Source organism: Prionailurus bengalensis, chromosome B3 (genome assembly GCF_016509475.1).
Source record: "Prionailurus bengalensis isolate Pbe53 chromosome B3, Fcat_Pben_1.1_paternal_pri, whole genome shotgun sequence".
Lineage (NCBI taxonomy): Eukaryota > Metazoa > Chordata > Mammalia > Carnivora > Felidae > Prionailurus > Prionailurus bengalensis.
In genome coordinates, this window is record NC_057355.1 from 136,660,407 (window position 1) to 136,675,956 (window position 15,550).

The 15,550-nt window shown below is 54.6% G+C and overlaps 1 protein-coding gene across 4 annotated transcripts in view; it reads right to left on the reverse strand.

Moving 5' to 3' along the window:
• ITPK1 (inositol-tetrakisphosphate 1-kinase) overlaps window positions 1–15,550 on the reverse strand; it is a 180,431-nt gene that overhangs the window by 39,740 nt on the left and 125,141 nt on the right. For all 4 annotated transcript variants that reach the window (XM_043556882.1, XM_043556883.1, XM_043556885.1 and 1 more), the window contains one exon: window positions 9,064–9,181. In XM_043556882.1, the coding sequence (XP_043412817.1) occupies window positions 9,064–9,181 (118 nt within the window). The remainder of the gene's footprint in view (window positions 1–9,063; window positions 9,182–15,550) is intronic.

A 15,550-nucleotide genomic window follows, 5' to 3' on the forward strand; every position in this document is an offset into this window, starting at 1 on the left:
ACAGACAAGAACGACCAGGAGAAGGGCAGCGGTGAGAAAGCTGGTGAAACTGTTAATCAATGGCATTGCTACTGATGTGAATTCCCGGGCTTAGAGAACTGTATCACAGTCACATGAATGTTGACACAAGCCACAGCTGTGGAAGGGCATAAGGAAACTTAGTGTACCATTTTTCGCAACTTTTTTGGTAAATCTAAAATTGCTTAAAAATAAAAAAATTACACTATAAACTGTATAATGTGAACTTAACCATAAAACTGTAATAACTGATAAAAAAAAAAAGGCAATGGAAACAGGACAAAAGCCTTGAGTGTGCTACATGAGGGGTCACCCTGAAAATTCTTGTTTGGGGGAAATAAACCCAGGCGATGCATTGACAAACATGGGGCTGGGTGTTCGGGGAGGATGGAAGCAGAGGGGAGCACTGCCCTGGAGGGGCCTGGTCTCGTGGGGGTCGGAAGGCCCGCAATCCAGCTCACCAGCACAAATCTAGTGCTAAACAGAAGAGAAAGAACTCAAGATTGGCAGGGTCACAACACACATGGTGTGGTCTGAAACCACAATGCAGTGTCACCCAGAATTACTGTCTATTGAGTAAGCCTTAAATGCATAATCATGTTTCATTCTCACAACCACCCTATGAGGAAGGTGCTACTATGATTATGCCCATTTTACAGATAGGAAAACTCAGGCTCGGGACAGTTAAATAACTTGCCTGAATGCACACAGCTAATGTAAAGACAGCATCTGAACCCAGGCAGTCTGACTCGTGATGCTTCTGAGGAGAGTGCTACAGAGGTGTGAGACCCATGGAAAGAGCACCGAGTGGTGCTGGCTCAGTCCTACAACTTCTCTGGGCCCCTTTCCTCATCTTAAAGATATAGAGAAGAGCAGCTTTGGAGGCACTGAGAGCTCAAGATCTCTTTCAGCTGGAAAGACACAAAGTGGACCTTAAATTCACACTAAAGTGTAAATGACTAGTATCTGATACTTTCTGATCAACGTGACCAACAAGTATGTTTTGAGTATCGGTCTGCCCTACTATGTTCCAGGGAAAAGACGTTGAGATTTCTTATTGTGGGTGCTGGGAGACTCTGAGTGTGATGGGGGGTGTGGGGCAGGTTCCTGGGAGTCTCAAGTCTGCAGGGGTTGGTCATCACAACAAGGGGAAAGAAACTCCAGAAAAGGGAGCCAGGGTCTCAAAGACAAACAGCATCTGGCTCACCAACTGGCCCTGGGGGGAAGCCCTGCATATTCAGGGAAGAAAGGACCGGCCTGGAGGAGCCATCAGAGCCTGGTGGGGTCAGTCAGGAGGGGTGGAGGGGTGTGTCTCGGGGTCAGGAGAAGACAGGGTCAGGAGGAGACAGTGGGGTCTGTGTGCCAGCACACGAGCAAGAAGCCTGGTATCTCATCCAGAGATACTGGGCTAGATGGAGCTGGAGGGAGGCACCCGTGGGGGAAGGGGCTGCCCCTGCCTGGCTGCTATAGTCCCAAAGGCTTGGAAGGTCCAGTGAGAAGCTCTGAGGGCACAAACAGGAAAGTTCTTTCCAAGAACGGACCTGAGTCTCCTTGGGAGGCTGCAAACCAGCCACCATGAGAGCCCACTCCACTCCCGGAATCTCTCCTTGTAACCTCCAGTCCTGTGTCCTAGACTATGGCAGAGGGAGTGAGGAATTTGGCAGAGGACTGCCAAAGAGAGGTGGTCAGCGCCAGCATGGAGGGGGCACCCCTATCAGGCCGCCATGGCAGCGGAAAGGCAAGGTGAGGAGCTGGGTGCTGGTCTGCTGTCATTCGGTCAGACCATACCAGCTCTGGGACTCTGGCTTCCGGTATAACTGCAGAAAACAAGAAGTGAGGGGACACCTGCACCCTCCCCCCAAAGGGAGTCACTGCATCTCCACGTCCCTGACCCAGTAAGACCAGCCCCTGGGCCCCGGCACTAGGAGGCCTGGACCTTGAGAGCTTTGAGGCAGAAGCTGAGTCTGTTTCCCCAGGGAACAAGGGCCGCTGCCCTCCGGGCACAGCCCTCAGCCTTCTGGAACGCAGAATGTGTCAAGATGGAGGCTGCTGAAGAGCAGGCTGGGGTCTGTGCATTCCCCAAGGTACCTGTCATCTCCCCGCTGCAGGTAGGCCAGGGTGGGGAGACACAAAGGAAACAGCTCTGGGGCGGGAGGAGAATGAGCAGGCCTAGGCCTGTGGGGGGCAGGCGGGGACAAGCAGTGAGCAGACGTGAGCCTGTGGGAAGTCCTCCCATGCTCTGGGCTCTGCGGTCTCCACTGTGAGCCCGTCTGGCAGGGCCAACACCCTCAGGATTCCTGTGGGTGATACAGGGCCTCACTTCAGAAGGGGACCTCTGAGGGCTGAGGATGAGCCGGCAGGCAGGTGGGTGGAGAAGAGAGAGACACAGAGTCCCTGCATGGCCCGATGCCCAGACAGCAGCAGAGGTGAACCCTGGCCCCAGGCCCGCACGCACGGCAGGTGTGGCCTCTGACCCCGGAGCCAAGGACAGGAGCAGACCCCACCCAGGGCGAGCAGAGGGCACGGAGATGGGTGGGGTTCAGAGAATCAGCTGCAAAATGCATCTGGTGTAGGAAGGAGGCTTGGTTTTAGAGTCGGCACAGGGCTCGACGTGAAGACTTCTGAAACCCTCCCCTCTCTCAGCCTCCACTTTCTCATTGCTGAGAGGATTCACCACGAGGAGAGGAGGAGCTGCCCGCCCAGGGCCAGGCATGGTCCTCAGTACTATCCTCAGCATCTACCTCCTCTTGGCAGGTAACAAAGGGAGGCTCACCAGGGCACCGCCAAAATGCCACTAGGTTCAGGCCCAGGCCCCACCTAATGCTGGGAAGGTGCCTACCTCGGCCGGGCCCACAGATGGTGCTCTACCCACCATCCTGCTCTGGCGACCCTCTGCCTCGATCTGAACACGGGGTCTCTACCTGGGTCACGGGAAGCAGCCGACATGAAAAATGAGGACAGTGTTTCTCCCACATGCCCCCAAGTCCAGGAGGGAAACCAGGAGCCAAGCACCCACCCAAAGCCCCCACCACCACCCAAGCTTGTAGAGGCTGTGCCATTTGCACAGCCACCTGCTCCGGGAGTTTGCCCGGGCCCGGCCTGGTGCTCTGTCCCCTTGGCCTCAGCGCTGTGGGTCAGGCTGGCTGACACCCAAGGGAGACACAGGCAGGCAGGCACCGTAAGGCCTCCTGTGAAGCCCACTCAATGCGTATGGAGTGTTTATTTGGCAGGCTGTTTCAAAACCCCAGCCTCCTGCACAAAATCAGGCTGGAAGCTGGCTGACTCGGGACTGACAGTCCTTGGGGTGCGCTCACTCCTGTCCTCCTTGTCCTCTACTCCAGGCCCCGCCACCCACTACCAGTTTCTGCCACATGCCTCCCGCCTAGAACCTGGGCGCCCAGCAGGACCAAGGAGAGGGAGCCGACGGCATGGGACACCCAACTCTGGGCCACCCGCACTCGCTGCAACGAACAGGGCCCGACCCGCTGCACACCGGCCCCCAGGGAGGTGAAGGCAACCCCTCGGTACAGATGAGCAAACGACTCAGAGGGAACCAGTGACTGCGCAGGCCCAACGAGGGGAGCTGAGCCCAGTCTGTCGGGACCAAAGTCTGTTCTTTTCCACCACCGTATGTGGCTGCTCCCAAACCGAACAGACAGGACTCCTGTTTCCTCCGGAACTCTGGGGCACAGAGCCTCAGTGACCGTTTCAAGCAGAGCTGCTCATTTCTCGGTGGAGTGGACCCCAGGGACCTTCTGGGGTCGGTGTCACCTCCTGAACAGCAGAGGGCACCCAAGAGTGCCACCAGCTGGCAGTCCCAGCAGAGCCCCTCTCTGTGTCCATCCAGGCCTCTGCCTCAGTCAGTCCGTGTCAGGGACGGGTTGTCGGTCCGTGTCGGGGATGGCGTGGGAGGAGCAAGCAGTACACCCAGGGTTTCAGGGACCAGCAGCTGAGAGCACAGACGGATGGCGCTCGGTTCAGATCCCAGCTCTGCCCCCCAAAGTAGTTCTGTGGCCTGAACTGACAAGCCCACGCACTTCAGTGTCAAACCTTTCTCATAGGGTCACTGCGAGGGTTAAATTAGCTAAAGTTGCTTCAAACGGTGCCTGGTCTGCAGGAAGTGCTGCCTCAGTGCCCACCCAAGCCCCGACAGAGGAAGCTCAGAGAGGAAAGCGACCTCCTCAGGCCACAAGGCAGGGAGCACAGGCAGATCGGAGCCCCAAGCCTTGACCCCAAGCCCCTTCCCTGGCCTCTTCTTTCACACCCACAGCCCTGTGCGCCCCCCAGCTCCACCACACCCCTCCCCCACTGGCCACCCTCGCCCAACCGAGACTCTGTGGGGAATTATTCCTCCAGGCTCTGAGGAATGTTCCTTTCTCTTCACTTGCCATCTAGATGACTCCATTTTCAATCCAGCTTCCCAATGGCCTCCAAGAGGAGCCCTGATTAATTTCCCATAAAACCACAGGCAGAATTGCTCCATCCGTGGTGTGCACCTCCCTCTCCAGGGAGGCCTGGCATCCCGATGGCCATCTGTCACCTCCGGAGCACGTCACCCATCACCCACAGCTGTCATCAGCTCTGAAGGGTCTCCTGAGCCCTCTGTCCCGATACCCTCCATCAGCCACTGCCCCCACCCCACCCCTGACTCCCGAGGTCAAGAAGACAAGCCTGTGTCATCCAATCACAGCCCAGCTTGCTCTCGTATCGCGTTGGCCAGTTCAGGAGCCAGCCAGAGCCTTGCCCAGAATTGCTCAGCTGGGGTGGCAGAGCCAGGCCTGGGCCTCGGGGTTTCCATCTCAAAATCTTGGCCCTGGGCGGCACACAGGTGGCAGGGAGAGAAAAGGCCTGCAGACACGTGCTGGGCAATCACGACTTACTGCCCCAGCCTCCCTCCCCTCACTCCCTCCCCGTCCCCAAGCCTGCACCAGGCAATGTTTCATTTCTGGGAGGTTCCTGCACTTGGTTTGAATTGGATCCAGGTTAGTGCCATCTGCTGCCTCTGGCTAAGGGGTGTGGGTGTGACCCTGCCCAGAAACAGTCATCTATTAGAGAAACCTGTGGCCCAAACGCTCTGGGGTGGCTCACTCTGCAAGCCTAGTGACCTGACACTGCTTTGAGCTGCTGTGTGGAAGGAGCTTACTGCTAAGGTCACAGGCTGAGGCCATAGCCTCTGGCTACCTGGAGGAGAAACTGTCATTCCAAGAATCATTCACCCATGGATTCCCCATGTAGCAACCCACTTCCCGGAAGGAAGGAAGGAAGGAAGGAAGGAAGGAAGGAAGGAAGGAAGGAAGGAAGGAAGTCTCAGATGGACTAACTGTCCCTCAAATCTGTTCTCCCTCTTCTTCCACAGTGACAAAGCTCGCACATTGTAGCTGGGCACATGGCTGCCCAGAACAGAAAGCACATTCCCCGACTCCCTTGCAGCTCAGTTTGGGACTCAGTCCTGGCCGTGCACAGAGCATCGTGGTGTGGCTTCCAGGGCCTTTCCTTAAAGATAACTAAGGCTGTTTCCCCTTGCTTCCTTTTCCTTAGCGCCTCCCCACCCTTATGTCTAGATCTTGGATGTGACGGCTGGAGTCTCAGCAGCACCACTGTGGACCAGGAGGCCCACATCACAGAACAATCAGCTGGAAGAAGTCTGGGTTCTCCCTCTGGGCTTTTCCATGACATGGAAACGAAGTCCCATCTGATTTAAGCCACCGTTACTTCCGGTCTCTGTTGCTACGGCAACCCTAGCACTAACCAAATGGGCAAATGTTAGCCGTCTGAGGCAGAGAAAGGACCCCACCTCCCCTCCAGGCTCTGGATTAGAAGAGGGTGAGGTCTGGGAGCATGGAACCGAGATGGCACCCAGGAAGTCTGACGGGGAGCCAGGGGCTCCAGACAGCAGGCCTCCCCTGTCTGCACAGCTGACGCTGAACGTTGAGACAGAAGGCCTGCCTGGGCGTGGACCCCTCCACTCCCCGCCCCCCCCCCCCACTGTGCCACACCCACCCTCACTGAGCAGGCAGCCCTGGTCACCTCCCCTAGCAGCCTCCCCGGGTCTGTCCCTGCAGCAGCCCAGGCTCTCCGAGGCAGAGAGAGCCACCTCAGCTGAAGGACAGGACACCTCAAGGAGGTCTCCACCCAGCCCCTTCTTCCCACGCAGAAAGTGTCACTTGGACTGCTCTAATTGCCTGAGGAGCTTACAGGGTAATCACGGCCATTTACAGTACGCTTAACAGGCTGCCTCCAGGAATAGCAGGAGTGGGGCGGAGGAGTGCCGGGGATGTGCCTCCCAGAGAAGGTTCTCTGCATCTGCAGGGAGGAGGAGCCCCCACTCCGGGAGGATGGAAGGTGGGAGCCCGCAGTGCTTCCACAAGAACAGCCGTGGGGGGATGGGGGCAGGAAAAGGCTCCAGGAAATCCCAGCTTCTGCCCACCCTCCTGGAAGAATGCCAGCCCAGCTCGGTGTGCACGATAAGGAAAATCCAGGGCGCAGCGGTCATGGCCCACCCACAAAACAATTCCTGCTGGCCTAGGACCAAGCCTGCCTGGAGGGTTTGGTCAACACGTTCTTGCTGGCCATGGAGGGGGCTTCCCCACCCCCCAACCCTGCAGGCAGCTCCCGAGCTGATGACACCTGAGTTTGAGGTTTCTCGGACCCGGCAGCATGGGGTCTGATTCCCTCCCCACTGGGGGTCGGTCACCGGGCCCTCGCACCTATGGCTCGGTGTGGGGCACCCTTACAACAGCATATAGGTAATGCCCATCAGAACCTGTCCCCGGGCCACACCTACACTGATCGCAGGTATATTCGAACCCTTCACTCACCAGCTCACACCCTTTCAGTGGCTGCTCATGAGCGAGGTCCCCAACTGCACAAGGCATTCCAAGTCCCCCACACCGACCCAGCGGTCTGCAGGCCACACACAAGCCCCCCACGCTGCGGCCCTCTCCCACTCTGCTCACACAACAGCCTGATCTGGGAGGCCCAGGCTGTCCCCTCAGTCTCGCCCACCAGGGACGGCCCTGCTTCTTGTGCACACTCACAGTCCAGGCCCAGGCTCACCCTTGACCCCAGCCCTGATTCTCTAGGCATGAACACTGAGAGAGACTCCAAGATCCAGTCCAGACGCTCCAGCCCCTGCTAGGGTAACGGGAGCTGTGCCAACAGCTGCCATTCCCGGTGACACCATGAGCCAGGACCCATGCTAAGTGCTCATCAGATGTCATCCCAATTAGCTCAACCCCAGACCCTGTGGATAAACCACTTATTACCAACATCTTACAGAAAACAAGCAGAGCTAGGTCAAAGGACTTGGTCAAGGCCACATGGCAACAAGAGCCCAGATTCAGATACAACCTCAGTCTGTCTCCCCCCAAAGCCTGTGTTCTTTGCTCTGAAAAAGCCATCTCAGTGGTGACCTCCCTGATCCCATTAGAACACCTCACTCTTCTCATGGACTTGACACAAGACATGGCTGCTGACCTCAACTCCTCCTGCTAATTGGGCCTTCTCATCAGGACTGGAGTCATCTCCTGTCCCTTCACACAGTTGATATCCAATGCCCACAACTCCTGAGAAGAGGAGGATTTCCAGAAGCAAAGTTTAGCCACAATGTCCCTATGGATCTTCCTTTTCATCGGAGGGTTCTAGTGGGACCCAGGGAAACGATGCAAAGGGAAGGGAAATTGACATCATCACTGGCCATTCCAGGCCCAAGGGAAGACGGATGCTGGCATGCTGAGAGAGCCTGGCATTTGGGGGCCACCCAGGAAGCCCATGCTCTATGCCACCTGCTAAATGCCAGACACCCAGGGAAACAGGCCTCGAGACCCCCTCCAGGACAGCCACGTCCAACACCCAGCTCTTCCACAGGGCACGTTCCAACTCTCCTGGCCAAGGTCCATGACTGCTCCATACAAGGTGCTTGTCAGATCCAGGGCCCTCTGGCCATGAACATGTAAGTTAAGCTTAAGGGCTAGGAGCTAGGAGCCCGAGTTGGAGAGACCGGACTGGATGCTGGCTCTGCGACCCACAGGCTGTGTGATGTCAGTCCATCTGCTAAGCTCTCAGTCTCCACTACTGTCTACAAAACAGAATGACCAAGGCCACCTTCATGAGCACTGGAAGAAGGAATGTAAGAAGGCATAACCTTGCAGACAGGCTGCCTCTGGTCCGGCAAAGCCCAAGTCCCCACCGGTTCCACCATCACACAAAACAACGACGGACCAAGTCACTAGGGTTCCGGGTTCAAGGCAGCCCAGACAGGCCACACTCATGATCTGGATGGCAGGAACGGGGGCTATACGATGAATCTTCATACAGGCCCAGGACACAGGCAAAGCACTTTTCCTTAAAATTAAACCAGAACTCTCAGCAGGGAATGCTGGGACCAGGCAAAGAGAACTAAGTCACTGTTAACACGAATCTTTCCAAAAAAGCCCTTCTCACATAAATAAACACCTCAGGAAGGCAGTCCCACTTCTCTGGGGCTGCCCAGCCCAGGGAGGTGGGGAGAATGAGTCCTCAAGGACAAGAGGATGTGGCTGGCAGGAAAAGCTCCCGCAGCTAAGCGGGAGGCGCCTGCCCTCCAGAACAGAGCGTACCCCACGAGGTCCAGCCGCCACATTACACATCTCCATGTGTTTGATTAAAGGCCCTTCAATTTCTGTTTGTCTCCTTTGCCCGGTTACATAACTCCCCTTCCCCGCCCGCTGCTCAGCTATTCTACACACACTCCTGCTCTCTAACCACTGTGTTATCGGGACACTTCATTGCCACTCTGTGGGTTTAAGACAACAAAACAAAACCGTCTTGAAGTGGTTGCAGCCACTCTGTCTCCCAATGAGCACCCTGGGGCTTTTCTTTCCTAACTCTGCTGGTCACAGGAGAGAAAAGGGCCCTCCCAAGAATGTGTGCCCCCACGGAATTCAACTGCTACCTGTCCCAAAGGGCCTAAAAAGATCAGACACTCCCCCGCCCGCCTCCCACCCCATGCAGTGGCCTCCCTGTGACTGCCACCTGCCACAGGCACCAAGCCACATGTGTCCATACCTTTCATGTAGGCCTCGATCTTCCGGATGAGTTCATAGGACTTGGAGCGGTCAAGCAGGGTCCTGATGGCAGGAAGGGGGTCCAGGACAATGGTCTCAGGGTGCGCATCGATGTATTCCTGAAAGGAAAACACATCTCTTCTGGTTGGAGGTGGGGGACTGACGCTGACATGAGGCTTCCCTAAGATGCCATCCCACGTGCCCTTCCCTCATCCATCCCTCCCTTCCCCCTCCCTCCACCAGCCCTGACTTCCGTCTGGGGGTCCACACAGTCTGGGGAAGCTGCCCCCACGCACTCAGCCACACCGAGATCACATGACATTGGTCAGACCAATCAGCATATTCCACCCTGGCCACTGGTTCAGGACAGAACATGTGACCAGAGTCGATCCAATCAGAGGCAGGCTCGGAGCTCTCACTAGGAATGCTGGGACAAGACCATCGTCTTCCACACTGGGGAGAAGAGGAAGCACAGAGACTGTGCAGCTGGGAGCAGTCACCCTGAGATGCGAAGGCAAGGCCGGACGAAGCCAAAGCTCAGAAATGGGGCCCAAAGGGAGAAAAACAGAGCTGAGAAAAAGGAGCACAACCAGGTCCTGATCAGCTCGTCTGGCCCCTGGATAAAGCCTCACCTGAAACTAGATCTGCTTCGTGTGTGGACTGCACTCAAGGAGAGTGGCCCGGCACCCCGCTCTGATAAGGATTCTGAGGCAGGGCCAGCGAGAGCGGAACGCCGGCATTCAGTAGAAGGTCTGCGTGAAGGCTTGTTGACCAACACACCACGGGGCAGCCACCTTGCCTCAAGTGCTCCCGACAACATGCTTCGTCAGTACCTACTAGCTTCAGGGTTAGACTCTGGGCATGCAAGCAAACTATGGCCAAACCGGCCTTTAAGGAAGTTACGGTCTCCTTGGGAGAAATGACGCTAATGCACATGGGGAACAAGAAACTCTAACAGAATTCAACATGAAACTGAGCAAAATATTTCCAGGAAAGGGAAACAAGGATCCCGGCCCTGCCCCTTGTCACCTCCGTGACTACACAAGCCATGCCATAGCAGCGGGCCAGAGCAGCACATCAGACAGACACAGTAAATGAGACCATCCCTCTGGCCCCAAAACACTGCGTGTTTCTAAGGATAAAAACATGGAGTGCTGGAGTAACGAGAGAGGGGCTCCGAGAAAAGGCTGGGTGTAAGGGAGGCCATTCGCCAGCTGTTGTTATTGTCAGCTGCATTGTGTTCTCCTCCACAGATCTGTTCAAGTCCTACTAAGCCCTGGTGCTTGGGAGTGTGACCTTATTTGGAAATAGTGTCTTTACAGATGGAATCAAGCTAAAATGAGACCATACGGGATTAGGATGGCCCCTAATCCATTGACTGGTGTCTTTAAGATGAGGACAATTTGGACAGAAAGGCACACAGGGAGAAGACCATCAGACAAGAGAGACAGTGACTGAAGTCGTGCAGCTACAAGGCAAGGCTGGCCAAGGACTACTGGCCACTGCCAGAAAGTAGGAGAAACGCGGGGTGCAGATTCTCTCTTGGTGCCTCCAGAAGGAACCAACCCCACAGACACCTTGACTTCAGACTTCTAGCCTCCTTAACTGTGAGAGGGAAAAAAACAAACTCCCGTGTTTTAAGCCACCCAGTTTGTGGTACTTTGTCAAGGCCACCCCAGGGAATGAATACACCAGCTTAATTCATCCCCCTGCCCGCCCAGTCTACCAGATCCGTCTGCGAGGTCAGCAAAGGCCAAGAAACAAAGCCACAATGCTTCTTTTCAAGTAAGCCTTATCAACAAAAAAGAAAGCTCCATTTGGAATTACTCCCCCCCCACCACCACTTTTTTTTTCAGTGAACCTATTTTGGTTCCTAGTAATCATTTTTAAGAGCTCTCAACACAAAGCCAGAGATTTATATCTCCTCCTCCTCTGAAATCGGCTCCCCCCCTTGTGTTTCCCACCAAAGTATCTGGTTATGGGTTCATTTGTGTCTTTTTCTTTGAATGTCTAAAAATTTTTTCTGTCCCTGAGGGGTGGCCAGTACATGCTTGTGAGGAGCCCTTCTTCCCATCCTCACATCCACGAACTTCCTGGGGCGGACACGCTCTCATCCCCTCCTCCCTGCACACCCATCCCACAGATGTAAACACAGAAGAGAAGCCACCTTCCTCTTCCCCCTGCAGGAGGCGACTGTCAGCATTCAGCTCAGTGGCTAGCCCACCTCCCGGCTTATACAGAACAAGCCCCCAAGCTGATGACGGCAAGCCCACATCTGACACCCACAGGGACCATGAAGGCAGGCTGAGAAGGGTCTTTTTTTTTTTTTTTTTTTTTTAATTTAAGAGAGAGTGTGTGTGAGCAGGAGAGAGGGGAAGAGGGAGAGAGAGAGAAAATCTCAAGCAGCCTCCATGCTCAGCACAGAGTCCGACTCGGAGCTCAGTCCCATGACCTTGGGATAAGGACCTGTGCCAAAATCACGAGGCGGACACTCAACCGACTGAGCCACCCAGGCGCCCCTGGGAAGTGTCCTTAAAGAAGGTGTATCCAGAGATGCCTACAGGCCAGGGACCGTGCCCAGATCCGCTCTCCTACAGCCTCGGCCTCGCCGAAGGGCTTGCAGGCTCGACAACAGCAACTATCCGTGCCAGCACCACTCTTTTGAACCAGGTCTACACTGCCACAAGAGCATGCCATTCAGGAGACACCAAGATTCCCACATACACATGAAGTCATATTACTGTCTTCACGTAAAAGGTCATTCATTCAACCAACTGCACATCATTCACAGCACTCAGATCACCGTGCAGAGTACTAGAGACACATGGATGAATGAAAGCCTTTTATGCTTTGCCCTGCTGGATCTATAACCCTGGCCACTGAATTCACGTTCTGGGTTATGACCTGAAGGCACTGAACTACCCCAACACCCGCCCCTCCCCCCCCCCCCCCCCCCCCCGCATCCCAACACTCCGGGAAGCAGCCTAGTGCAGAGGGAAGAGTAAGGGCCCAGGACTCAAGAAACCTATGCCCCCACTGTTATCACCTCCCAAGGTCACCTTGCGCAGGTCATCTGGCTTCTCTGGGTCTCGGTTCCCTCATCTGTGACTTAAAAGCCTAAATTGGAGGAAACTGCAGAGTGGTATGTATGAAGGCAGACTTCAGGGCCACACATGGGGCCTGTTTTAGAAGTGGACAGATAGCCACCTGCTAGAGGCATTGCAGGTAAAGGTGGGGACCCACGCACATGCTTGCTGCCTTCCTTCAAAGAGAAGGCAGTACAGTATCAGAGATGCTCACTTTGATGGGCTAGCCCAATTCTCTCCCAGCAACGGAGTCCCATGAAGTCCGGACACGCTCCTTCCTCCCCCTCAAAAATCACCCCCTCCACCCCAGCCAAGCCCCAAGAGGAGTATCCGAGTGGTTGCTGGACCTTGTCCCACTTTTATGCATCAGGGCAGTGACCTTTAAAGAGAGAACTCAGAATCATTAAGACATGAATTTAAGCCAAACTCACGAGGGAAAGAAATGAGAAGAAACCAAAGGGGAAAATATCTGACAAGCAGGCGCCAACAAGCTTTTGACCCAGGATGAAAGCAGCAGTATTAACAGAAGAATTATTCCTAAACACAATCTCTTTTGGGACAAGGACAGAGAGGGCAAAGAAAGAGTTTTTCCAATCGCCCCACTATCCACAAGTGGCTTTCCTTCCAAGCCTTTCAGCTTATCTATTGTACCACAGGCCTCATGCATTTTTCACAAGTCTCTTAGAATTACCAAACAAATTGCTGGAAGGGTGAGCGCCCTGTACCGTTTTATCGCCACTCAGAAGAAGAAAGGCCCAAACGGTCTCCATGGCAAATGGTAAACACATGTTCCTTCAGCACGCCTGCCACCGAGCACCTACAAAGGGAGCCTGGACGTTAGGGGGGAGCCTGAAAAGAGGGGAGAGCAGACACAGACGGCCCTGGTCAGGGGGCCAGAGAATGCTGTCCGTTGAGGGGACGAAGGGGCAGAGGCCAGCCAGGTGCCCCCCGACCCAAGGCCCATAGGATGATGATGCCAAGAGGGAAACCGAGCGCTGTCTGCTGGGCTGGGGGAAGTCAACACTTCCCCACTGAGAATGTGAGCCAGATGAGAGGACCGGGGTGAACATCACAGATACCATTTCCTCTGCAGTTCCATTTATGGACAGGAAATGAGCAGGGAGACGCAAGCGTCTGCTCTTATCTAACAGAAAACGCAGGCACAAGTCCCAAGTTCAAATCCTACGTCTACCACTCACCCGAGGTCTGTGAAAAAGAAACCGCAGTTAATCTCTGAGATTCTGTTTCCCGATGCGCAAAATGCACGTTCTGAATAAAACCTATGTCAGGGAGCGGCTGAGGGCAGTTAAGACCCGGACGGGAAAGGAGTTGGTAGATAGAAAAACAAACAGGATTCTCGTGACTGGACAACGTGTGGCTTCTCGGCAGCAGACCTGACCCAAGGTCTCTGAGCTCATCCTGCCCTGCCCCCTCCAGCAGACTGAGGGGCATGCCAGCCCTGCCCCTGGGGTCAGTCCTTCTGCCGACGCCCGGAGCACCACACGATCCCCTGCCCTGTGGCAGCCCAGGCTCCAGGGTGCACCCCGCCGTGGACCGCTCGGGTCCTGGCCGAGCCCACGACGCCAGCTGGCTCCTTACAGGGGAGTGAGAGAGGCACCCAGCACAATTCCTGCCCCCTCAATTCTCAGAGGCAGTGGGCACTCCGGCCCACTCCCCCGAAACACTGCAGGCCCCCTTTTAGAAAGGGGTGATTCATTCTGTAGAGATGCATGCCGAAGTGACTTATGATTAAATATGATGCGTGGAATTTGCTTCAAAGTAAGCAGGCACAGGGGACGGTGAGGTAAGGCAGAGGCAAGACAAGAGCGGTCGTAAGCAGTTAACTCGAGGCTGGGTCCTGAGACCCAGCAGTGTGTTAAGGAGTCCACCAAGTATTTTTAAATTTTCTGCAATAACAGAAAATTGGGGGGGTGGGGAATGGAGGGAGGGGGCTAAGTAACCAGATGTACCTTTTCTTCAATCCCACACACCTCTCGTGCCAGAGACATGTTCAAACAGCAACACTGTCTTTCCAGAAGGAGCAAGAGGCAGCGAGCCAGATGGGAAACACAGTGAGAGATTAATTATGGAAAAGATGACAATAAATAAAAATCATCATCATCATCATAACTTTTTTTTCTTTTCTTTTTTTTTTTTAAAGTAAAGGTGATTTTTTTTTTTTTAACATTTATTTATTTTTGAGACAGAGAGAGACAGAGCATGAATGGGGGAGGGTCAGAGAGAGGGAGACACAGAATCTGAAACAGGCTCCGGGCTCTGAACTGTCAGCACAGAGCCCGATGCGCGGCTCGAACCCACGGACTGTGAGATCGTGACCTGAGCCGAAGTCGGCTGCTTAACCGACTGAGCCACCCAGGCGCCCCATAACTTTTAAATAATAGCAGCCACCACACACCCAGGACCAGCTACACACACACTGCCGGGAAATATGGTTTTCAAACACCATGTCCTTTAATATAAAAATCCTACGAGGTGGGACCCCTGGGTGGCACAGTTGGTTGAGTGTCCGACTCTTGATTTCGGCTCAGGTCATGATCTCATGGTCATGGGATTGAGCCCCGCGTCGGACTCCCCACTGGGTATGAATCCTGGATTCTCTCTCTCCCTCTGCCCCTCCTTGGCTTGTATGTACGTGCGCTCTATCTCTCAAAAAAACAACAAAAAAAATTTCCTGTGAGGTGAGAGCTGAAACTATAAAACTCTCAGAAGATTACACTGGTGTGCATCTTCCTGGCCTTGAATCAGACAACAGTTTCTTAGGTATGATACTAAAAGTACAATCAGGGGCATCTGGGTGGCTCAGTCAGTTAAGCGTCCAGCCTCGGCTCAGGTCATGGCCTAGCAGTTCGTGAGTTCAAGCCCCGCATCGGGCTCTGTGCTGACAGCTCAGAGCTTAGAGCCTGTTTTGGATTCTGTGTCTCCCTCCCCTCTCTGCCCCTCCCCTGTTCTCGCTGTGTGTGTGTGTATGTGTGTGTGTGTGTGTGTGTGTGTGTGTGTGTGTCTGTCTGTCTCAAAAATAAGTAAACATTAAAAAAAAATCTAAAAGTACAATCAATCAAGAAAAGAAAAATAAACTGGACGTCATTGACATTAGGAGCTTTTGTGAGTCAAGGACACCACCCACCTCAGACCTGGCACACAGGCCTCATCTCATCACACCTGTGACCCAGCCACTGAAAGGCCTCCTGCTGGACCGTGTGTGCCTGAGAGCCCAGCCGGGCACTTCCTAACCTCTGGCCTCCATGGCAGGAGTGGGAGATTCAAGCGCAGTGGATGGTTCTAGAAATCCCCCCTGTAGCGGTGGGGAGCTAGGATGGAGGAAGGAGCACCACACAGAGCACTGGGAGCCCCTTCTCCTCTCGAGGCCTCTTCCTCCTCTAT